Source organism: Cetorhinus maximus, chromosome 2, assembly GCF_964194155.1.
Source record: "Cetorhinus maximus chromosome 2, sCetMax3.hap1.1, whole genome shotgun sequence".
Taxonomy (NCBI): domain Eukaryota; kingdom Metazoa; phylum Chordata; class Chondrichthyes; order Lamniformes; family Cetorhinidae; genus Cetorhinus; species Cetorhinus maximus.
The window spans coordinates 75,107,593-75,132,847 of record NC_135880.1 but is presented as its reverse complement, the minus strand read 5'-3'; the positions used below and the strand labels follow the sequence as shown (position 1 = coordinate 75,132,847).

At 45.7% G+C, this 25,255-nt stretch overlaps 1 protein-coding gene across 1 annotated transcript in view; it reads left to right on the top strand.

Moving 5' to 3' along the window:
• The window catches only part of tmem232 (transmembrane protein 232), a 194,307-nt gene that overhangs the window by 74,808 nt on the left and 94,244 nt on the right, over positions 1-25,255 (top strand). The window contains exon 9 of the mRNA XM_078557836.1: positions 23,907-24,033. Within this exon, the coding sequence (XP_078413962.1) occupies positions 23,907-24,033 (127 nt within the window). The remainder of the gene's footprint in view (positions 1-23,906; positions 24,034-25,255) is intronic.

Genomic DNA, 25,255 nt, shown 5'->3' with positions numbered 1-25,255 from the left:
ATGGTTGGTTTATTCCTTGAATCCTTCTGCCTCACTGGGATATATATTTGTTGCGAGTCATGAAATATTTTCTTAAATGTCTGACGTTGTTCATCAACTGTTTTTTCTGCTAAAATCCTATCCCTGCCCACTCCAGCAAACTCTGCCCTCATTCCTTTGTAATTACCCTTATTTAAGTTTAACACAGTTATTTCCGACCCAAGTTTCTTACTCTCAAACTGAATGCTAAATTCTACCATATTATGGTCACTGTTTCCTAGGGTATCTTTTGCTTTGAGATCATTTATTAAACCTGCCTCATTACACATTACCAGACCCAAAATAGCCTGACCCCTGGTTGGATCCACAACATATTGTTCTAGGAAACTGTCCCGAATACACTCTATGAATTCTTGCTCGTGGCTACCTCTGCCAATTTGATTTTCCCAATCTACTTCAAGATTAAAGTCACCCTTGACTAATGTACTGCCTTTTTTTACATGCCCTCATTATCTGCTGATTTATTCTCTGTCCAACAGTATAGCTCCTGTTCGGGGGCCTGTAGACTACTCCCATCGGTGTCTTCTTCCCCTTGTTATTTCTTACCTTCATCCATATGGATTCTACATATTTCGATCCAAGATCCTTTCTTGCTACCGTACTTTTCCAACTCGTACTAACATAGCTACCCCACCACCCTTTCCTTCCTGCCTGTCCTTTCGAAAAATCACATAACCCTGAATATTTAGTTCCCAGCTTTGATCTCCTTGTAACCATGTCTCTGTAATGGCTATAAAATCATACCTATTAACCTCTTATTCGTGCCATTAATTCATTTATTTTACACTATTCATTTTAGCTTTACAGTTGTTAAGATTACTAAATGTTCAGAATACAGAATTTAAATGCTTACTGTGGGGGGAATTTTAACCCCGAAGAGGGTTGGGGAGTTAAATAGGTAAATTTGTGCAACCTGTCTCCAGGCAACAGAACCGACAAAGTGGAAAATCGCTTGGGTATATCTGCCCACAAGACAAATTCAACGTAACCAATTAATGGCCTATTAGTCCACTCTCAATCATCAGCAAAGTGATGGAAGGTGTCATTGAGTGTGCTATCAAGCGGCACTTAAGTCACCAATAACCTGCTCACCAATGCTCAGTTTGTGTTCTAGAAACATAGAAACTAGGAGCAGGAGTAAGCCATTCAGCCCTTTGGGCCTGCTCCACCATTCATTATGATCATGGCTGATCATCCAACTCAATAGCCTGATCTCGCTTTCTCTCCATACCGTTTGATGCATTTTGCCCCAAGAGCTATATCTAACTCCTTCTTGAAAGCATACAATGTTTTGGTCTCAACTACTTTCTGTGGTAACAAATTCCACAGGCTCACCACTCTCTGGGTGAAGAATTTCTCCTCATCTCAGTCCTAAATGGTCTACCCATATCCTCAGACTGTGACCCCTGGTTCTGGACTCCCCACCATCGAGAACACCCTTCCTGCATCTACCCTGTCTAGTCCTGTTAGAATTTTATAGGTTTCTATGAGATCCCCCTTCATTCTTCTGAACTCCAGTGAATATAATCCTAATCAATCTCTCGTATGTCCGTCCCGCCATCCCAGGAATCAGTCTGGTAAACCTTCGCTGCACTCCCTCTATAGCAAGTACATCCATCCTCAGATAAGGAGACCAAAATTGCACACAATATTCCAGGTGTGGTCTCACCAAAGCCCTGTACAATTGCAGCAAGACATCCCTGTTCCTCTACTTGAACCCTCTGGCTATGAAGACCAACATACCATTTGCCTTCCTTACTGCCTGCTGCACCTGCGTGCTTACCTTCAGGGACTGGTGTACAAGGACACCCAGGTCTCGTTGCACATTCCCCTCTCTCAATTTATAGCTATTCAGATAATAATCTGCCTTCCAGTTTTTGCTACCAAAATGGATAACCTCACATTTATCCACATTATATTGCATCTGCCATGCATTTGCCCACTCACTCAGCTTGTCTAAATCACACTGAAGCATCTCTGCATCCTCCTCACAGCTCACCTTCCCTCCCAGCTTTGTGTCATCTGCAAATTTGGAGATACTACATTTAATTCCCTCATCTAAATCATTAATATATATTGTGAATAACTGGGGTCCCAGCAACGATCCCTGCGATACCCCAATTGTCACTGCCTACCATTCAGAAAAAGACCCATTTATTCCTACTCTTTGTTTCCTGCCTGCCAACCAGTTTTCTATCCATCTCAATACACTACCCCCAATCCCATGCACTTTAATTTTACACGCCAATCTCTTACGTGGGACTTTGTCGAAAGCCTTCTGAAAGTCCAAATAAACCACATCCACCGGCTCCCCCCTCATCAACTCTACTAATTCTCGAAAAATTCCAGTAGATTTCCCTTTCATAAATCCATGCTGACTCTGTCCGATTCTGCCACTGTTTTCCTTGTGCTCAGCTATTAAATCTTTTATAATGGACTCTAGAATTTTCCCCACTACCGACGTCAGGCTGACTGGTCTATAATTCCCTGTTTTCTCTCTGCCTCCCTTTTTAAATAGTGTGGTTACATTAGCTACCCTACAATCTGTACAAACTGTTCCAGAGTCTTTGGAATCTCGGAAGATGCATCCACTATTTCTAGGGCCACTTCCTTCAATACTCTGGGATGTAGATTATCAGGCCCTGGGGGTCTGCTAGGACCACTTGGCTCCAGACCTTATTACTTCATCTAAACATAGACAAAAGAGTTGAGTTCCAGAGGTGAGGTGAGAGTGACTGCCCTTGACATCAAATCAGCATGTGACATCAAGGAGTCCTAGCAACATCGAAGGCAATACAATCAGAGAGAAAACTCTCCACTGGCTGGAGTCATACCTAACACAAAAGAAGATGGTTACTCATAGAATCATAGAATGGCTACAACACAGATGAAGGCTGTTCGTTCCTTATGTGCCTGCCGTCACTCTGCAAGAGAATCTTAGCCATTCCCACTCCGACACCTTTCCCCCATAGCTCAGCAAGTTTTTTCAATTCACATAATTAGCCAAACCCGCGTTGAAAGACATGATTGAATCTCCTGTCACCACGCTCTCAGATCCTAACAAATAGTTGCCTAAAAAAAATTTCCATATGTTTCTTTTAAATTGTTTTGTCATTCACCTTAAATCGTTGTCCACTGTTTCTCGACTCTTCTGCCAAGGATAGTTTCTCTTTATCTACTCTGTCCAAAGCCCTCATGATTTTCAACGCCTCTAACAAATTTCCTCTCAACCATTTCTTCTGTCAGAAGCCCCAGCTTCTCCCATCTGGGCACATAACTGAAGTTGCTCATCCCGGAAACTGTTCCTGTATTACTTTTCTGTATCTTCTATGAGGTCTTTATATCCTTTTCAAAGTGTGTTGCCCAGAATTGGACACAATACTCAAGTTAAGGCCGAACCAGTGTTTTATAAGGTTCACCGTAACTTGCTTAATTTTGTCATTGCCTTTATTACTAAAGCCCAGGATCCCATATGCCTTATTAACCACTTTCTCAACCTGCTCTGCCACATTCAACAATTTGTGCACATGTACCCCGAGGTCTCTCTGTCCCCGCACCCCCTTTAGAATTGTATCCTTTATTTTCTATTGCCTCTCTTGGTCTTCCTACCAAAATGTATCACTTCACACTTGTCTGCACAAACTTTCACCAGCTATGTGTCTACCCATTCCACCAGCTCGTCTATGCCTTCTTGAAGCCTGTCGCTATCACAGAATCACAGAATTGTTACAGCACCAAAGGAGGCCATTCAGCCTGTCTTGTCTGTGCCAGCTCTCTGAATCAGCAATTCATTTAGTGCCATTCCTCTGCCTTCTCCAAGTAACCCTGCACATTCTTCCTTTTCAGATAACAATCTAATTTCCTTTGAATGCTTAATTGAACCTGCCTCCACTCAGGTCTCTCAGCAGTGCCATTCCAGACATTAATCACTCACTGTGTGGAAAAAGTTTTGCCTCGTGTCGCTTTTGCTTCTTTTGACCTGTGTCCTTTCGTTCTCGATCCTTTCACGAGTGGGAACAGTTCCTATCAACTCTGTCCGGACACCTTATAATTTTCAAATCTCCTCTCAGCCTTTTCTTCTCAAAGGGCAATAGCCCCAACTTCACAGAATCACAGAATCTTAATGGCACAGAAGGAGGCCATTTGGCCCATTATGTCTGCACCGGCTCTCCAAATGAGCATTATGACATTGTGCCATTGCCCTGCCTTTTCCTCGTACCCTTGCACATTGTTTATATTCAAATAATCATCTAATGTCCCCTTGAATGCCTCGATTGAACCTGTCTCCACCACACTTCCAAGCAGTGCACTCCAGACACGAACCACTCGTTGTGTGAAAAAAGATTTTTCTTACGTCACGCTTGCTTCTTTTGCAAATCACTTTAAATCTGTGCCCTCTTATTTTTGATCCTTTTACGAGTGGGAACAGCTTCTCCCTATCTACTCTGTGCAGCCCCATCATGATTTTGAACATCTCTATCAAACTCCTCTCAGCTTTCTTCTCTCCAAGGAGAATAGCCCCAACCTCTCCAATCTATCCTCATAGATAAAGTTTCTCATCCCTGGAATCATTCTTGTAAACCTCTTCTGCGCTCTCTCCAATGTGTTCACATCTTTCCTATAATATGGTGCACAGAACTGTACACAATATTCCAGCTGAGGTCTAATGAGTGTCTTATATAAATTCAGCATAACCTCCCTGCTCTTGTACTCTGTGCCCCTATTAATAAAGCCCAGGATACTATATGCTTTATTAACTGCTTCCTCCACCAGCCCTACCACCTTCAATGATCTATGCATATACATACCCAAGTCTTTCTGTTCCTGCACCCCCTCTTCCCAAAGAATTCCCCGAGCACAGACACACACACACACACACAGATGAACAAAGGACAAACAGATAGAGTCTCTCTGCAAAGATGGGTTTTGGAGAATGGGCATTATTAAATAATGGATAAAGTCTGCAGGGCCTCGACGCTGTTGATCTGGAGTTCTCTCATGTGAAGATGAGCCGCTGGTCCCTGTGGATGCCCGGAAGTTCTCACCACTGGTCTCAGCTTTGCAGGTCCAAACGCAGATTGGTTACACTCAGGTGAGGGTTCTCTGGCTACAGGTTGATAGCCACACACAATTTTAGGCAAAGTAGAGAGAGAGAGCCAATCTTGGTACCCTTCTTTCCTCAGCTTGTTCTCCAACAAAACTGCCTTCCAAACAAGCAGGTTCACAACTTAAGTTTTTTCCCCCTCCCACCCATGTGACTGCCGTTTTTGTCTCCCAGCTTTTCATTAATTAAAGCGCTTTGCAGTTCAACAAAACAAACAACTCCTTCTCAAGTACCATATAGGTCAGCTGAGGCCTACTTGTTTACAGCTCCAAGGTGAACTTATGACCATCTTTTTAAAAAAAATCCCGGGTTAGCATCCACATGTCCAGAACATGCCAATTCCTTCCATTTTGTAAAAGAAAACTTCAGTCTTGAGAGATATGATTTTAACATGCCTCCGCCCTTAAGACACCGTTTCCAAATGTGTTTCATCGCAAAGTATACAGAAAAAAATATAAACAACATATAAACAGAATTCAACATGCACTCACTCAGCCATTCGCTGTTATACAGAATCTATTCAGTTTTTTGACTTTCTTGCTTTCCAGACAATTATAAACAATTTACATTCTTGATAATGCATCAGCAATTATATTGTTTTTCCAGCAATATGAACAAACTTCAAGTTATAAGGTTGTATTAGCAAGCTCCATTGGAACAGTCTGTCATTCTGAGTCTTAAATTTTTTCCACAAAGGCCAAAGGATTATGGTCAGTATATACAAATGTTTCTTTACAGCCGTGACGGATATATACCTCAAAATGCTTAAGAGCCAGTAACAATCCCAGGGTTTCCTTTTCTACCTTGAGTATGTTTTTTGATGCCAATTTAATTTTTTAGAAAAGTACCCCACTGGCTTCTCTATGCCTGATTCATCATCATGAAATAAGACTGCATCCACCCTCCCAAGTCACTAGCATCGATTGCCAGCTTGAAGGGTTTAACAAAATTAGGGGCAGCTAATACTGGCTCATTAATTAGAATCGTCTTCAGCGTCTCAAAAATTGTCCGGCTCTCTCTTGACCATAGCACTTTTGCTTTCTTTTGCATTAAATCCATTGGTGGAGCCGCTATGGTGCTGAAGTTTGGCACAAATTTATGATAGAAACCGCCCATCCCTAAAAATCTCATGATTTCCCGTTTAGTTTTAGGGACAGGGAATTCCATCAAAGCCTGTACCTTTGCTGTTCTTGGCAAGATTTGTCCCTGCCCTATGATATGCCCTAAATAAGTTACTCGCACTTTCGCAAACTTACTTTCTGCGAGGTTTATTACTAGATCTGCCAACTGTAATTGTTTAAATAAGGCTTCCAATTGTTTTAGATGGTCTTTCCACGTGTTGCTATAAGCCAATACATCATCCAAGTTAACCACACAGTTAGGAACATTAGTGATCACTTGATTCGTTAGTCTTTGGAAAGTGGCTGGAGCATTTTTAGTCCAAATGACATTACTTGGCATTGGTATAGCCCATTTGGCATTACAAAAGCCGATATCTCCTTAGCTCGTGATGTTAAAGGTACTTGCTAGTATCCTTTCAACAAATCTAGTCTATTCAGCATCTGGTTGACCCACCAGGTTTAGGCACCAACACTATTGGAGCACACCAACTGCTTTGACTAGGCTCAATTAGGTGATTTTCTGCTTTCACTTCTGCTTGTTTCTCTGGACTTAACCGATAAGGATGTTGCTTTTTAGGAGAAAATTCCCCTACATTCACATCATGTATGGCTAAAGTTGTAGACCCTAGTTTATCCTAACAGTTCCCTGCAAATTCTGAAAGTAACCTCACTAGGTCCTCTCATTGTCCTACCTCTAAGTATGAAAATAAGGTTTCTAACTGTCCAAATATTTCAGTGTTAGATAACTGGATAGTAGGAGGTTCAATTTGTGAACTGTCTAAATTTCCGTCTACTTCATTCTCACTGTCTCTTTTGTCCTCCCCCATGCTTACAACCTGACATACCTGCTCTTTCCTATCTTCCTCCCGATGATGGTATTGTTTCACAGCCGATTCTATTTCCTATGATCTGGTGTATTTATCAAATAATTTACTTTACTAACCCTTTTAATTACCTTGTATGGACCACTGAACGGTGCTTTCAGAGGTCCCCCTGTAGTGACAACAATACTAACACTTCATCCCCTGGTTGCAATGTTCGAGTCACTGCTTGCTTATCTGCCCATTCTTTCATCTTTGTTTGAGAAACTTTAATATGTTTGTGAGCTACTTTGCAAGCTTCCGTGAGCTGTTCCTGGAACACAGACACATGGCGCGGAATTTTCTGAGCCCGTTGGCGGTGGGCATGATAGGTGGTTTGCATGGAAAATATGGCGCAACCTGCTTCACGACAGCGTGAAGGTAAGTTGCGATCGTCCGCTCCGTCCGCCACCAGCGGGCCACGTTTCCTGCCATTGGTCGGCGGGGAGCTAATTGTAATACATCAGCATATAATTAAAAGGTCATCCCACCAGGCTCTTGGAATCCTGCCGTATCGTCCGTCCACGTCGGCGGGAAATCATGCTGACGTGTTTCACAACAGCACACAGGCAACGTGCACTTGGCGGCCTTCACTTTGGGGGAACTGAGGTGAGTGAGCAGCAGCGTTCTCCGCAGCTCGCCCACTGTTTACAGGCCTCAGGGGCTCCTGGGGGTGGGGGAAACCGATGCCTGGCCCTGGAGACGACTGGGTGGTATCCCAGGGTGAGTGCTGGCCAGCCTCGGGGTCAGCCGTCAGTGGTCTGGGGGATGGGGGGGCGGGTGGGTGGCAGTACTGCCCTGGCACTGCATCCCGCGCGCAGGCAATCAAGTTGGGGGGCAGGATAAGCAAGGGAAGTGGCCACGCATTAGGGACACCTGTATAAACTGACCATGCCTCTGCATTTGAGACATATCAGGCATAGTCACAGTGACATGATTGGGGTCAGGCTCCTAGCCTGCCCGCTCATGCAAGCATCACAGAGGCAACAAAGGGCCACCAAGCGCTCCATACCTTATTTCCACCGCCCCTCCACTCCAACCCCCCGGCACAGACTTCGAGTCTGCCACCACTTTATTGGAGTGTGGAGCAGTTGTACTGCACATGTTGTACAATCTCCTCGCTAATGTTGGTCATGTAGCAGTCACTGCTGGAGGTGCTCACAGCCCCTTGCAATCTCAGCATCCCGATTTGGACCAGTGTGCACCATGTCGCAGGTTAGGGCAGCCTTGCAGCGCGCTCATCTCTGGCCATCTGAGAGGTGACCAGCACTCTCCGGGAAGCATTAAGGGGCGGTTACACAGGGCCAGGAAAGGTGCTAAGTATGCCTGATGGCCTACGGAGACTGTAGAAGACTGAGGCTCCTGGCTGCGCAAAGGCAGGAGCAGCAACCTCATGAAGAAGGGGCAGCAGGGGCTCCCACACACGCTGCCCAGGAGTGACAGCGAGCCATGATTGGTCGGTGCCTAGCGACACCCAGGGTCTATAGATGCCGCCTGCCATTCCTGCAGATGATTGAGAACCAGTGTCGCTGACGGCTGTGCATAGCTAGGAACCTGCTGGCTCACATCTGCCACTTACTGCAGGACTTGGCGCCAAGGGGACTTGAAGGACATCCACTTCAGTGGCTGTGAAAGTGACTGCGGTGCTCAATTTCTATGCCTGTCTTTCAGGTCTCCACAGGTGACTTCTGTAGGATTTCACAATCTGCCACCCATAAATACATCCATGAGGTCATGGATGCCATCTTCTCCATGGCACACAACTTTGTGCATTTCACCCAGGGCCGGGACAGCCAGGATGCAAGGGCCATTCGATTTGCCCTGATCTCATGATTCCAAAGGTGCAGGGTGCGATTGATTGCACTCATATGGTGCTCAGGTCTCCATTGCTACACTCGGTGGACTTCATCAGCCACAAGGGCTTCCACTCATTATCGCACTACTGTGCGACCACCAGAAGGTGTGCGCACGGTTTCCAGGGACTGTGCACGATGTCTACATCCTGAGTCGCTTGCAGATCCCAGGGTTGGCTCCTTGGGGACAAGGGCTACCCGCAGCGGCCGTGGCTGATGACACCTGTGCGGTGGCCTCAGACTGCAGCACAGCGACGCTATAATGAGGCTCATGCAGCAGCTCGCAACTTGGTGGAGCAGACCATTGGGATGCTGAAGATGCGGTTCCGATGCCTGGACCGGTCTGGTGGAGTCCTGCAATACAATCTGCAGAGGGTGTAATGCATCGTCGTCATCTGCTGCGCCCTTTACAACCGGGTGCTGCAATGGGGAGAGGAGCTGGCTGAGGAGGAGATGGAGGACCTGCACGTGTCCACCAATGAGGAGGACGCTGACGGGGATGAAGGCGAGGGGGTCCTCGGTGGTGATGATGACGGGAATGAGGTTCTCGCACTGGCTATGCAAAGCAGGTGCGTTCAGGAGGCCCTCATAGCTGCCAGATTTGTGGAGGATGATGACAACATGCAGTGAGGTGTCCCCATAGATCCTCACGTCGTAGTTGTGAACGTTTGACTCCAGTCTGGCTTATGGCATCACAAATACCCTCTGTAAGAATGCTCCTGTCATGGAGATGCAGTGGAGGCACTAATAGTCTCTCGATTTGACCACAGGAGGATGATGACAACATGCAGTGAGGACACTCCATAGATCTTCACATAGCCTTTGAAAATGTCTGACTCCTGTCTGGCCGAGGGTAGCTTGCTTGCACTCCATGATCAGGGCCATCTCAGAGATGCAGCCATGAAACTTTAGACATACCTGACGCTGTGTCTGCCTTCAGCACCTCAGCCCTTCAGGAACTGGTGCACAGCATCACTGGTCGCAGATGCTAGTGTGATGGGGGCCAGCACCACCTTAAAGGTGCTGAGAGCACACAGAGAGAATGAGAGAACTCTGTGGCGCCTATCCACTACATTCTGGCAGCAATGACCAGCACTTCTGAGGTGCAGGCATCAGTAATGTTTCCAAGGAGTGTGAGGCTGGACCATCACTGTGGTCTGAAGGCTGCACAGAGCACAGGGAAGAGGCCCTGGACTGAGACATCTGCCTTTTATCTTGCGCAGAAAGGTTGCACATCTGAGTAACAAGAAGACTGCTCAACAGAACAAGGAGCCACAGGGTGACATTCGTAGGAGTTTATTGACAACACTGAGCTCTATATACAAGTGATCAACACCCGTGCCCAAGCTGTGCAACTACTTTTACCTAACTTTCCTAACCTTGCCACTATGTCTTGGTGCTCCCTGCACATCCACAGCAGAGGTGGAGGCAGCCTGCTGACTGTGTCGCCCTGTCTGTAATGACTTTGCGGGCATCCTTTGGAGGACTGAGACTTGGAGGGCCCTGGCCTGCTTTTGCGGTCCTGCTGCGTTACAGTGGCACCGTCCTTGGCCTGTGAAGCTGGAGCTGCGGAGATCACAGAAAGATGGGATCGGATGGGCTGGTCAACCCCAGAGCCACCTGGGTGGATTGCCCCAGAGTGTGCACCTGCTGATCATCCTCCCTATGGGTGCCCGAGGGCCCTGGCTGACTCCGTGAGTGGAAGGGGTAGCTGAAGTGAGATCGAGCTGCCCAGCACCTCTCTTGCGTACACACTGTTGGAGGCTAACTATGGCATCAGCAATGGAGTTAAGCCCGTGCAGCAGTGCAGGAGTGACATCCTAGACCAAGGCCTCCATGGTGGCCACCATCCTGATAGTGTCGACCTCGGTGCGTTGCAATGCTGGCGCTATCACCTCAGCCTGAAGACAGACGGACTCCTCCATGGTGCCTTGCAATCTGAGAAGTGCAGCGGACATCCCTTCCTGATGTTCCCTAGCTTGCCTATGTAGCTCCAGCAACTGTGACATGACCGAGTTCAGAGGAGCGTCATCTGACTCGGACTCAGCAACGTTCTGACCTCCAACAGTCCTCCGAGTGCCGGGGACCTGCGAAGTCCCTGCCTCCACCTGCTGTGGATCAGAAAGTGCAATGTGCTCACCAGATTGTGATCCGGAGGCTACTCTAAAGCTAGGTCCCACCGAAGTGTGTGTCTCTGCGCTGGTGGAGGGTGTGGGTAAGCATGTGACGGGACTTCAGGGAGGTTGCCTCCAGATTCCTTTTCAGAGGTTTCTTCGGAACTTGATTGGAGGCCCTGGGTCATGGACTCTGTCGGCTGTTTGGCAGATGTGCCTGCGAAAGCAAGGGGAGATAATTATTGCATGGCAGTGGCCTGTGAAAGAGGACACATCACTCACAGCATGGTTGTCTGATGGATGTTCCACTGCTGGATCCCCATTTGGTAGAGCAGCGCCGACCTCACCCGTCAGCACAGGACCAGTCCCGGTCATCGCCGGTCAGCTGGATGGCTCTATTTTTGAATTCTGTCAGAACTTTGATCTCCTGCATCCCTCCACTTGTCTGCGACCTTTCCCTCCTGTAGTGTGCCAGTTTGCTCCGAATGGATAGAGATGGGGAGAGTGTATCCTGATGCCTTCTGGGCCAGATTATAAATACGCCTGGCTTGTATGGGTGGTGAGTGGTCCCATGGACGGGCTGAGGACAATACAGGTGTGTTTGAAAGAGTGAATGGTGATGCCCCTTGCACTGGCAGTGAGTGAGGGCCCTGTGGATGTGTGATAGGTTTGTGAGTTGGGAGTGATGAAAAGAGTGACTTACTGTGGCAAAACAGAGAAGATTCTTCATCCTTTTGCGGCATTGGATGGCTGTCCCCCTCTGCAGGGCATTTGCGCTGACCACCGCTGTCACTGCCTCCCAAGCCAGTTTTGCTGCCCATCTTGCTGCCAGAGCTGGGGCAGAGCACATCCTGGTGGGCCTCCACCGCATCCAGCAGTCACTCAAGGGACCTGTCATTGAAGCCGGGCTGCAGTATTTTTTGCTTTGCTGGCCATGTCTCCCGGGCAGCAGCGGTGGTGAGCTGGTGGTGATGAGCGCTTTGCTGGCGGCTGCCTTTTAAAGATAGCGGCCGGCGTGATGCAACAGTGAGGTGATGGCGGGAGGGCGAATGGAAGCCTGCTCGCCATGGAAACGGTGCATTTTGCCATTTGTTTGAATAAATAATGAGGCGGGCTCAGGACGACATGAAAACCCACCATTTTCGTCGGCAGGTAGGACTCCCTTTTCCCCGCCCACTATGGCACTTGGTACAATTCTGGGAAAATTCTACCCAGAATCTAACATAGAGGATTTGTCCTCCTTTCCTAAAAACCTTTCTTTGATTAATTTCAGGGGACCTCTTATCTCATGTTGGTAAATTAATTCAAAGAGGCTAAAACCAGTAGATTCATTTGGTGAATCTCAGGTAGCAGATAAAAGAAAATCCAGTCCTTTGTCTCAATCATGCAGATATTCATGACAATATGCTTTAATCATTGTTTTGAGAGTTTGGTGGTATGTCTCTAAAGTTCCCTGTGTTTGTGGATGATATGCTGTGGACTTTAACTGTTTAATACCCAAGCTACTCATTACGTTCTGAAAAATTTTAGGCATAAAATTGGAACCCATTCGACTGGATCTCCAAAAGTAATCCATGTTGAGTAAAAAATTGGGTTAACTTCTCTACCACTACTTTACCGTAATGGTCCTTAAAGGGATAGCCTCTGGAAATCAAGTTGTCATATCCATAGTAGTAATGATATACTGGTGTCCTGCTTTCATTTTTGATAATGGTCCCACACAGTCCACTAACACATCACAGATGCCAGTCTTCAGCCAATTCAGTTCACTCCACGTGGTATCAAGAAACAGTTGAAGGTGCTGGATACTGCAAAGGCTATGGGCCATGACAACATTCCGGCAATAGTACTGAAGACTTGTCCAGGACAAAGCAGCCTGCTTGATTGGCACCACGTCCACAAACATTCACTCCCTCCACCACCCACGCAGAGTAGCAACAGGTACCATCTATAAGATGCACTGCAGGAATTCACCAAGGCTCCTTAGACAGCACCTTCCAAACCCACCGCCACTACCATCTAGAAGGACAAGGGCAGAAGGTAGATGGGAACACCACCACCTGGAAGTTCCCCTCCAAGTCAATCACCATACTGACTTAGAAATATATTGCCATTCCTTCACTGTCGCTGGGTCAAAAACCTGGAACTCACTTCCTAACAGCACTGTGGGTGTACCTCCACCACATGGACTGCAGCGATTCAAGAAGGCAGCTCATCACCACCTTCTCAAGGGCAACTAGAGATGGGTAATAAATGCTGGCCCAGCCGGTGAAGCCCACATCCCATGAATGAATTAAAAAAAACCCTACTGAATGGTTCCTCAAAACCTGCTATAGGAATTAAGGGTACCAGTTTGACTGCATACTGTGGTTTTCTTACCATCTGGCATGAATGGCACACTTTACAAAACTGCACCATGTCCTAATGAAGATCTGGCCAGTAAAACTGCCAGTTTATCCATGCTTGAGTTTTCCGTACCCCTACATGTGCTGCCATAGGAATTTCATGTGCTATTTATAATATCTCTTTACAATATTTGAGCGGTACCACTACCTGATGCACAAGCATCTATTCCTCACCTGTAGATCTGTGAGGAGGTCTCCAATTCCTCAGTAGAATTCCATTTTTAATGTAATACCATTCTGGAACTGCCTTAGCCTCAGCTTCAGTTTGGGCTGATTGTGCTATCTTACTTAATTCTAGATCAGCTTGTTGAGCCTCAACTAGAGAAGATTTGTTAAACATCTCTTTCAGATTATCTAAGTCTGTAAAGAAAGTTGCAGCTAGCCAAAAATTTGCCTGTGGTATCGCTTTGACCTTTGATGATGGACTTTGCTTAGCCATTGCTTGGGTCATCACACACAAAGGAAAAGTTCCTGGAACCTTTTCCTGTAACTGTTCCATCTCTTTAATCTCACTTGGGCTTTCTGTAATTATTGGGCAGGTTACTACCTTCACCCTAGCTACATCATTTTCCAGGAGTAAATCAATTCCATCTACGGGTAACTACTGAACAACCCCTACCGTCACTGTGCCAGACAATAGGTCATATTCCAAGTGCACCCAGTACAAAGGTACAGGCATATACTCCCCACCAATACCATTGACTAAAAATTTGGCTTTTAATGATCTCTCTGGTGGAAAAGTTATGCCTTTCCCCAACATAAAGTGTTTGAGTGGCTCCTGTATCTCTGAGTATGATTATAGGTTTAGTTATCTCATTTGAGGGAGAAGGGGTTACATTTCCCCTTAACAAAAATTCTATATAGAACCATAGAAAAGTTACAGCACATAAGGAGGTCATTCGGCCCATCTTGTCCATGCCAGCCCGAGGATACCCAGGTGCCTTTTCTAATCCCACCTTCCTGCACCTGGCCCATAGCCCTGCAGCTTACAGCACTTTAGGCGCAGATCCAGGTACTTTTTAAAAGAGTTTAAAGTTTCTGCCCTAACCACCAACTTGGGCAGCGAATTCCAGACACCCACTACCCACTGCGTAAAAAAGTTCTTCCTCATGTTCCCCCTGCACCTTCTGCCACTTATCTTGAATCTATGTCCCCTGGTTCTAGAATTCTCCATTAAGGGGAACAATTTTATCCTGTCCACTCTATCTATTCTCATAATTTTGTACACCTCAAACAAGTCACCTCTCAGCCTTCTTTGTTCTAAGGAAAATAACCCCAACCTATCCAATCTCTCCTCATAGCTACACTTTTCTAACCCTGGCAACATTCTTGTAAACCTCCTCTGCACTCTCTCCAGAGCTATTACATCCTTCCTGTAATGTGGTGACCAGAACTGCACACAATACTCCAGTTGTGGCCTCACCAGTGTTTTAAACAATTCCAACATTAAATCCTTACTTTTATATTCTATACCTCTGCCAATGAAGGAGAGCATTCCATATGCCTTCTTTACAACCTTGTCTACTTGAACTGCTGCCTTCAGGGACCTGTGTACTTGTACGCCAAGATCTCTCACTTCATCTATCCCTCTTAGTATATTCCCATTTATTTTGTAATCCCTGTAACTGTTTGACCTCCCTAAATGTATGACCTCACACTTCTCTATGTTAAAATCCATCTGCCACTTTATCGCCCACTCCACGAACCCATCTAGATCGTTTTGGAGATTATGGCTATCCTCTACACTATCCACTACTCGGCCAATCTTTGCGTCATCTGCAAATTTCCCAGTCGTGGCCCCCATGTTCACGTCCAAATCGTTAATATATAACACAAACAGCAAGGGTCCCAACACTGAGCCCTGTGGAACACCACTTGAGACAACTTTCCATTCGCAAGGGTATCCATCGACCATTACCCTTTGTTTCCTGTTACAAAGCCAACCTTTTATCCAGTTTGCCACATTACCCTGGATCTCATGGGCTTTTACTTTCCTGACCAATCTGCCATGTGGGACCTTGTCAAATGCCTTGCTAAAATCCATGTACACTTGCCCTTCTTCGTTCCCCAAGACTAGGTCTAGAATTGCATCTCCTCTTGTTGGGTTTGTCACTAATTGGTTGAAAAAATTTTCCTGGACACACTGCATGAATTTTTCTCCCTCAGTGCCCCTTGTATTGTTTGAATCCCAGTTGATATTTGGATAGTTGAAGTCTCCTACTATTGTTGCCCTCTTGTTCTTACAAGCAGAAATTTGCCTACATATTTGTTCTTCTATCTCCCTTTCACTATTTGGGGGTCTGTAGTGTGACTGCCCCTTTTTTATTTCTAAGCTCAATCCATAAAGCCTTGTTTGTTGACCCATTTAGTATTTCATCCCTTGTCACAACTGGAATTGATTCTTTAACCATTAGTGCTACCTACCCTCCTTTTTTATCTCCTACTCTATTGTGTCTGAAGACTCTATAACCAGGGATATTTAGCTGCCAGTTTTGTCCCTCCTTTAGCCAGGTCCCCGTTATAGCAATGACATCCTGCTGCCATGTGTCTACCTGTGCCCTTAACTCATCTACCTTGTTTGTAATACTCCTTGCATTGAAGTATAAACAGTTTAACCCCGTCAATTTCCCTTGCTGGACACTTTTTAAACTTTGCTTCTCCTGTAACTCCATGTCCATCACAATGTCCCTAGCTAATGTTCTACCTCCATTTTCTTGACCTGAATCTGACCTATCTGATCCTACTCCAGGGATCCCATCCCCCTGCCACACTAGTTTAAATACTCCCCAACAGAACTAGCAAAAGCCCCCGCAAGGACACTGGTCCCAGCTCTGCCTGGGTGCAGCCTGTCCGGTTTGTACAGGTCCCACCTTCCCCAGAACCGGTCCCAGTGCCTCAAGAATCTGAATCCCTCCCGGCTACACCATCTCTCCAGCCACATATTCACTTGGTCTGTCCTCTTATTTCTGCTCTCGCTATCACGTGGAACTGGGAGTAATCCTAAGATTACTACATTTGAGGTCCTGCATTTTAATTTATCTCCTAACTCCCTGTACTGAGCTTGCAGGTCCTCATCCCTTAGTTTACCTATGTCGTTGGTACCAATGTGCACCACGACCACTGGCTGCTTACCTTCCCTCCCCAAAATGTCCTGCAACCGCTCCATGATATCCTGGACCCTAGCATCAGGGAGGCAACATACCATCCTTGATTCATGTTTGTGGCCACAGAAGCATCTGTCTGTGTCCCTAACTATTGAATCCCCTATCACCATAGCCCTGCCACTTGTTTTCCTCCTGCCCCTCTGAGCAGCAGAGCCACCCACGGTGCCGTGAACTTGGCTGTTGCTGCTTTCCCCTGAGAGGCCATCCCCCTCAACAGTATCCAAAGTGGTATATCTGTTAGAGAGGGGGATGACCACAGGGGACTTCTGCACTACCTTCCTGAGTCTTTTACTGTTCCTGATGGTCACCCATTCCCTTTCTGCCTATGTAATCTTCACTTGCGTTGTGACCACCTCGCCACACGTGCTATCCATGACTTGCTCAGCATCGCGGATGCCCCACAATGAGTCCACCTGCAGCTCCAGCTCCGAAATCCGGTTAGTTAGAAGCTGCATTTGGACACCTTCCGCACACATGGTCAACAGGGACACTGAAAGCGTCCCTCATTTCCCACATCCTGCAGGAGGAGCATATCACGGGTCTGAGATCTCCTGCCATGACATCCCTTTCAATTAAGCTAGTACCTCCCTTAAAAAATACACTAGCTCGGGGCCTTATTTATGTTAGCTAGGAACCTTGTTTCTTGACTAATTATACTTGTACAGTACTATTTACTTTTTTTTTAGCTCCTACCTCAGTATTAAGCAATGAATAACTTTAATAGATTGAAAAAAAAACTCACCAGGATTTACTGCTTTTTGTTTTAAATCCACTTTCAGAAGAGTGTCCCTCGCAGGTCTGGTGCACTCCTGAAGGTACTGCCTCTCCCTCTCTTTTTTTTGGTTTGAGGAGGAGGGAGGGATGGAAACACTACAGCAATGTAATGTTTGGGGCTATTCCGTTCTTTGACAGTGGGTCCTCCTCGATCCCCTTCTGAGTCGCGGTGTCTATGGTGACTTCTCCCAGAATGCTTCCGTCACTTCTCACTACCTCCCTCTGTTGGATGCTCTTCCTCCTGTTGAGTGCAAGAGTCATTCTCCTCGATCCGTTTCTGAGTCGCGGTGTCTGCGGTGACTTCTCCCAGGATGCTTCAGCCACTTCTCATTACCGCCCTCTGTTGGATCTCATGTATCTCATTCACCTCTCCTGAACTCACAGCAGTGTTCACACTCAGATTCACATCTACAGTTAATGCTACAACTTGATTTATTGTGCTTTCAATCAGGGCTCCTTTTTCTGAATTGCCCTTATGTACCCAATATGCCCCATGGATTTCTCACACAGCTTCCAGCAATCGACATGAACATGCCCCACCTTATTACAATGGAAACACTTAGGTTTTCGAATATCCCTTCCACCCTCAGCACCTTCCTTTCTGGCCTGAGGAGGAGTTTCCAAGGTACTCCCAGCTGTCCCTTCTCTTCCCTGGCTACTTGCCTTCCTTTCACCTTCCCATCTTCTATCCTTCTCGGGTTTATGCAGATGACGGAAAAAGGGTTTAGATTTATGGACTAGCTCATAATTGTCGGCCACCTCTGCTGCCTATAAAACTCCTTACATTTTGTAAAAGAAAACTTCACTCTTGAGAGCTATGATTCTAACATTAGTTCTAGCCAAATGGATTCTCAACTTGACCTCTCTGGGACACATCTCTCCAGCACTGAATTGTTCTCCTTAAAAAATACTGCCACCACTCTACCCCTTTCTTCCTTTCCTATCTTTCCTGAACACCTTGTATTCTTGAATATTCAACACCCATTCCTGCCCTTATTTGAGCTAGGTCTCTGTTATAGCCACAACATTATATCTCCACATGGCAATCTGTGCCTGTAACTCACCAATCTTATTTGCCACATCCGTGCATTCACATATATTAACTTTGTTACTTTCTCCTTTACTCTGACCTCACCTAATAACTTACTATTTCCTACTGTAGTGTTATCAATCTCTCCCAGTATTCTATGCACCTTGGTATTCCTCTCTGATATTTCCTCCTGGTTCCCATACCTGTGCCAAGTTAGTTTAAACCCTCCCCAGTAGCACTAGCAAATTGCCCCACAAGGAACTCAGTCCCAGCTCTATTTAGGTGGAACCTGTCTGGCCTGTACAGGTCCCATCTCCCCAAGAGCCAGTTCCATTGTCCCAAGAATCTAAAGCCCTCCCTCTAGCACCATCTTTCCAGCCACTCATTCATCTGCTTTATCCTCCTATTTTTAAATTCACTTGCGCATTGTACTGCGAATAATCTGGAGATTACTACTTTTGAGGTCCTTCTTACTAATTTTCTACCTAGCTCCCTCAATTCTGACTGCAGGACCACACCCCTCTTTCTGCCTATGTCATTCTGACCAATGTGGGCCATGACTACTGGGTGTTTACCCTCACCCCTTAGGGTGCTTACCCTCCCCCCTTAGTGTGCTCTGCAACCGTTCATTGACACCCTTGACCCTAACAACATACCATCCTGGATTCATGCCTGCAACCGTAGAAACACCTGCCTATTTCCCTAACTATCACTATTGCCCTTCCAGTTTTCCTTATATTCCCCTGTACAACTGAGTCACTTGTGGTTCCACGGACTTGGCTCTGGCTGCAACTCCCCAGATGAATGATCACTCTCATAAGAATTCAGAACTGAATACTGGTTAGAGAGTGGCATGCACTCAGGGAACTCCTGCACTACCTGCCTGTTTCTTTTTAACTGTCTGGTGGTCACCCATTCCCTCTCTCCTTTCATTCCCTTAAGCAGGGTGACCACATCTATAAAGGTATTATCCACAAATCTCTCAACCTCACGGATGCACCACAGTGATGCCAGCTGCTGTTCAAGTTATGAAACCCGGAGCTCAAGCTGCTGAAACCTATAGCCATCCTGCACAAATGGTTATCCAGGACATGGGACGTGTCCTGGAGTTCCCACAGAGCACAGGATTGTTGTAATAAGCCTTTAAGGGATAACAGCACGATATCACTAGAAGGGAAGTGTGTCATGCGATCCAGTCTTAGTTTCACCTTTTGCTTTGAGCAGAGCACACACACACACAGTTCTGCTGATGTCTTCAAGCTTTCTACCTAGGTATAGTTGTTCCTATGTGCCTAGTCTAAATAAATGAACCCACAATGTGTTTATGCAATCCCTCATGAGTGATTGGTGCCTTTATATCATTATAGCAACACAACCAGGATGTGCACTGTAGAGGTTGGAATAGCCCTGCCATTCCTCTATTAGTTAATAACCTTGTTACTTCTAATAAACCTTACTACTGTTAATAAAATTGACCGATACTAATAAACCTGCTATTAATAAAATTTAGCAATACTGATAAACTTTACTAATACTTACTAGTAGCAATAAACCTTACTTAAAAATAAATTAAAAATAACTCAGCAGTTACTCACTTGTTTCTTGTTATTAATACTTAATATTTTTAATGTTTTTAAATTCCCAGTTGCTTCATCTCAGTCCCTAAGTAGCAATACTCACCAACAAATCAACTCACAACTTTCCTGTAATATCATGCTTTGACTATTTGTAAATTTCTGCAGCCTGCTCCCGCTCCTCCTGACTCTGTCTCAAGTTAAGTGAAGGTCCCTGAGCCTGACACCCAACTTGTTCTTTCCCCCAGTTCTGGCAATTTCTTCCCAGTGAGCTCCTGCTCATCCTGACTCTTTCTCAAGCTAAGATCTCCCTGTGGTTCACAACACTTGTGTCATTTGCAAATTTTGAAATTGGCGGTGGAATATGGATCAAGAAAAGCAGTAGCTATTGATAGAGTTAACTTTTTATTCTACACCTGCACTGTTCATTACTGCTCTTTATTCTTTCATGGGATGTGGACATCACTGACAAATCCAACATTTGTTGCTCATCCCTAATTACCCTTGAAATGAGTGGCTTGCTGGACCATTTCAGAGGGCAATTAAGAGTCAACCACATTGCTGTAGGTCTGGAGCCACATGTAGGCCAGACAAGGTAAGGATGGCAGATTTCCTTCCCTAAAGGACATTAGTGAACCAGATGGATTTTTACAACAATCGGTGATAGTTTAATGGTCACCATTACCGAGACTAGTTTTCAACTCTGGATTTATTACTTGCTGCAATAGTAGGTTTTGAACCCAGATCCCAATCTGGGGGCATTAGCCTGGGCCTCTGGATTACTAGTTCAGTGACATTATCACTACGCCTATAAACTGCACAAATCAGCAGAGGGTCCAATATCGCACATGTCTAATGCTACTTAAGGGCAGCACACTGGAGTCATGAGCTAGAGTTCGGTGGATAGCCCTTGTCATCCTGTAGCCACCCTTTGCCCTCTGGGTTGTTGTGACTGCTCAGATGCAGATGGTACAGCAGACTGGTGCAAAATAAAAACATTTGATTGAAGCCACGATACTGAACCTCTAAATGCATGATTTGCTGTGTATAGTCACAGTCCAGCTGGACATTGAGGGAGTGGTATCCCTTTTGGTTGCAGTACATCTCAGAAGCCAGGGAAGAATTTCATGAGCACTTCTCTGCCGACTACTCTACCCTAGACCCAATGCCAAAATATCTTGGCATCACCGTTGACCATACATTGATCCACCGGCAACACCTCTAGAACACTGGAGCCATGGTCAAGACAAGGGTGAATCTCATTGGGAAACTGGCAATAACACCTGGGGCAGCAGAGCAAACACACTAGGCACTGCTTCACTCGCCCTAGTCTACCCAACTGCTGCTCAACCTGATTCGGGAGCTGCCACACAAACATGGCAGATATCCACCTCCGCAAAGCCATGAGGATTATTTCTGGGACACTGAGACCAACACAGCTCAAGTTGCTTGTAGTGTTAGCACATATTAAACCTCCTGATGCCTGCGGGGAAAACATCCACCTCAAAGAACACCACTGACTGACAGTTAACAAAGTACTCCCATTGACACAAGATCTTAAAACAAACTCCACTTGTCTGGAATTCCATAGTCCCAACTGGAACACTGTCTACACCATGGAAAATGACGAAAGCCCCACCTTTTGATGGTGCATCTCCTGGTTGATTGCAAACATCACCAGCTGCAACCTGGTAACTGACACAAATTTCAATCTTCCACTGAAATCCTGGACTGCCCTCAGCCACTTGAGGACAGTCCAGGGAAGATTTGGGCACTTGTTCCACAGTGGAACATGAGGAACAGCTCAAATTATGATTCTGGCCATCCAAGTCAGACCATCGCCCATACACTGAACTTCTACCCTGAGAGATCCATTCCTGGTGGTATCACACCATTCACACTGTGTCAGCTGAAGTCGTTGAATTTATTGTTAACTTCGACATCAAGCTATAATTGCTTGCCCAGCCATACAAATAAAAATATATTGTGCCCTGTATACCCAAATCCAGTTCATTCATTACTATATATCAAAGAGGACAGTGGTCTTAATACAAACACCTGGGGAACACCATTGTATGCTTCCATCCTGTCAAGAAAAACTTTTTACCATTATTCTCTGCTTTCTCACCCTTAGCCAATTTTGTATCCACCCTGCCACTGTCCTGGCTCCCTGTTTAACCAGGTAATTCCTACCCCTTTACCCAGACTTTATCCAGGAATCTCCCCCCACCACCACCCCGGCCCCTTTAACCATCAGCAGCTTCCTGCTTGCCTGGTTTTAGTTTAAATTTACAGAATCAGAGGATTTAGCTTAAATCTCGCATTCACTGACCGCAGCGAATCTGAAAATGTTTGTCCCTCCCACCAGGATAGTTTATTTTGTTAAAAGCCAGAGCCCAAAATACAGTTACTGTCCTCAAGCTTCTTCTTTTAACCCACATTAGACCAGAATAGAAAATGTGAACATTATCCCCCAGACCGGAATATAAAACAATGAACATTATCCCCCAGACCCAAATATAAAACAGTGAACTTTATCCACCCAGACCCGAATATAAAACAGAGAAAATTGTCAATATATAAATAATCACACTGCATGGCAATCACCTTGTTAAAGACAGTTGCTAGTTAAACAGTGATGGCTATTGATTATCCCATCTAAATAGAATAAAAAGATACAGCTGGTACACTTTGGGCAGTATTTTCCCGTCGGCGAACGGGGGCGGAGCCTGCTAGCTGATGCGTAAAATGACACGCAGTGATGTCGGGCAGAACTCCTGACATCATCCCGCCCCATTTAAATTTTCTGGTAGGCGGGGGCACAGCAAAATCAGCTGCACGCCCGCCGACCTGTCAATGGCCAATTGAGGCCATTGACAGAGTCATTTAGCTAATTAATGGACCTGCCCGTCCAACCTTAAGGTTGGCAGGCAGGCCAGGAGCCCTGGCGGGAATTAGAAAAAGCATGAAACCTCATCCATGGGCGGGATGAGGTTTCATGTAGGTTTTTAAAAATTTTATTAAAGTCTTTGTAAAAATTATGGACATGTCCCAACTCCTGTGTCAGTGCCACATGAGGGAACATGTCAGGAATTTTTTTTTTCTATTTTTAATATTTGCCACAGAACAGCCGATCTCCCTGAAGCAGCACTTAGCCTCTGGGAGATGAGTGCGCTTTTTCATGCGCATGCGTGAAAGAGCGCACTCTTGATTTAGGAATTTCACCCACCCCCCCGCCTGCACAGGGAGCGCAAAGCGCTTCCGTGCAGACGTCACGCTGGGCGAGCCTTAATTGGCCCGCCCACGTAAAATGGCGCCATGCCCCCAATCGGGGGGGCCGATTGGAGGCGCACCTGTGCACGCCCGCAATTCAACTTCGCCCCCGACAGGGGGGAAATCCTGCCCTTTGTGTGGAAGCTACTTGGAAGTCAGTAGCACTAAGGAGTTGTCTTGAAAATAAACCTGCTTGAACCAGAAGACCACCCTGGATTAATTCTTCCACCACAACCTCTTATTGTGAGTAACAAAAATTACCCCCTAGACCTGAATAGAAAACAGTGAACATTATCCCCCCAGACCTGAACATAAAACAGTGAACATTATCCCCAGACCCTAATATAAAACAGTGAACATTATCCCCCAGGCCTGAATGTCAATTATTTTAAATTTATGCCTCCAGGATACCCACTGAAAATATGCATTATTGGAATTGTGAATAGAAATTAGGAGCATTCCTACATTCATTATACAGATTGTAATATGTAAAATAGTACATATTATTGGCTAAAAGATTTACAGCTGTAAGAACAAAATAATTAAATGACAAACCACAGAAATATTAGGTGACAATATATGAGTTTTTTTTCAGGATTGATGCTGCTCTTGGTTTGCTGCTCCTCGGTGAAGCTGCCAAAATGAACATTACTTGTTTGAAGGCTTTGACAGAGCTGGGCATAATTCTTGTATCACATTTTAGTTCTCACAACTTAAAACAGGTAAAGGTGAAGCTACATGGCATGCAATGCAAAATATTGCAGATAATTCTCCTAAGAACTAGTTTTTTCTTAATTTGTTAAGCTATGTTATATTTGTTCATTAAGTTTAAAACTCTTGGAAACCTTGCAGCTGTTCTGATCTACTCCTGATGTAATTACAGCCAGAGTAGGGCAGAATAGCAGAAATCAAGGTAAAGGAATGGAAATCTTACTGGATGGATGTGTGGGGATGGGAGCCTCCACTTGCTGCTTAGACGACCATTTCCATGAGGGGATTCCCTATTTCAGGAGTTCCCATGCCCTGGGTCTTCAAAGGGGCCAACATAGGTCTGTGTAGGCATGCTTGTCCAAGCCACCTGTAGTACCAGGTCCACTGGTGGACGTGGGGATCACATTATGATCCATGCTAGGGTGGAGGCCTAGACCCTTGAAGTACTATAGTTTTAAGTTTTGAAAATGTATTTAGAAGAAATGAATGTGGCTTGCTTTGTAAAGGGAGGAGGGCTGAGGGTGGCAAGAAAATAACTCAGGATGGTGGAGGGAGGGGCTGAAGGGAATTGGGCCAGCTATGACCCTGTTAGGGACAGTTAACATTTAAAGAAGAAACCCAAACATCCAGCAATCAACCAACAGAACTACACAATAAACAAGGGGCATGCTGATGCTATTTCAACAGGGGATAAAGAAAGTTAACTCTGGTACAGCCCTCATTTCCACACCATTAAGCCCAAGGGACCTTGATTTCAACACTCATGATGAATAAATTGGTTTTGATTGCATAAAGCATGAGGGAGAAAGTTACCTGGCTACTTTATACCAAGAGGCGGTCACGCCACTTAGGATAGGGTCTTCTGATTTGGTCAGTGTTCAGGGACAGGAGGGTGTGACTGCGAGTGAGGCAGGTAAGGGGACCCAGAAGGCAGGAGAGCAGCAATGTGAGCATCTGCAATTTTCCATTAGGTTTGAGGTTCTTTCGGATTGTTTGGATGAGAGAGGGGGCTACAGGGTGGATGAGCAAACTGACCATGGCATCGTGGTACAGGAAGACATTCAAGTGGGGGGAGCAAAAAGGAATGTAGTGGTGGTAGGGGACAGTATAGTGAAGGGGATTGACACTTTCTCTCTGGCAAAGAACGAGAGCCCAGATGGCTAAATTGCCTGCCTGGTGCCAGGGTTCATGATATCTGCTCAGAGCTGGAGAGGAACTTGCAGTGGGAGGGGA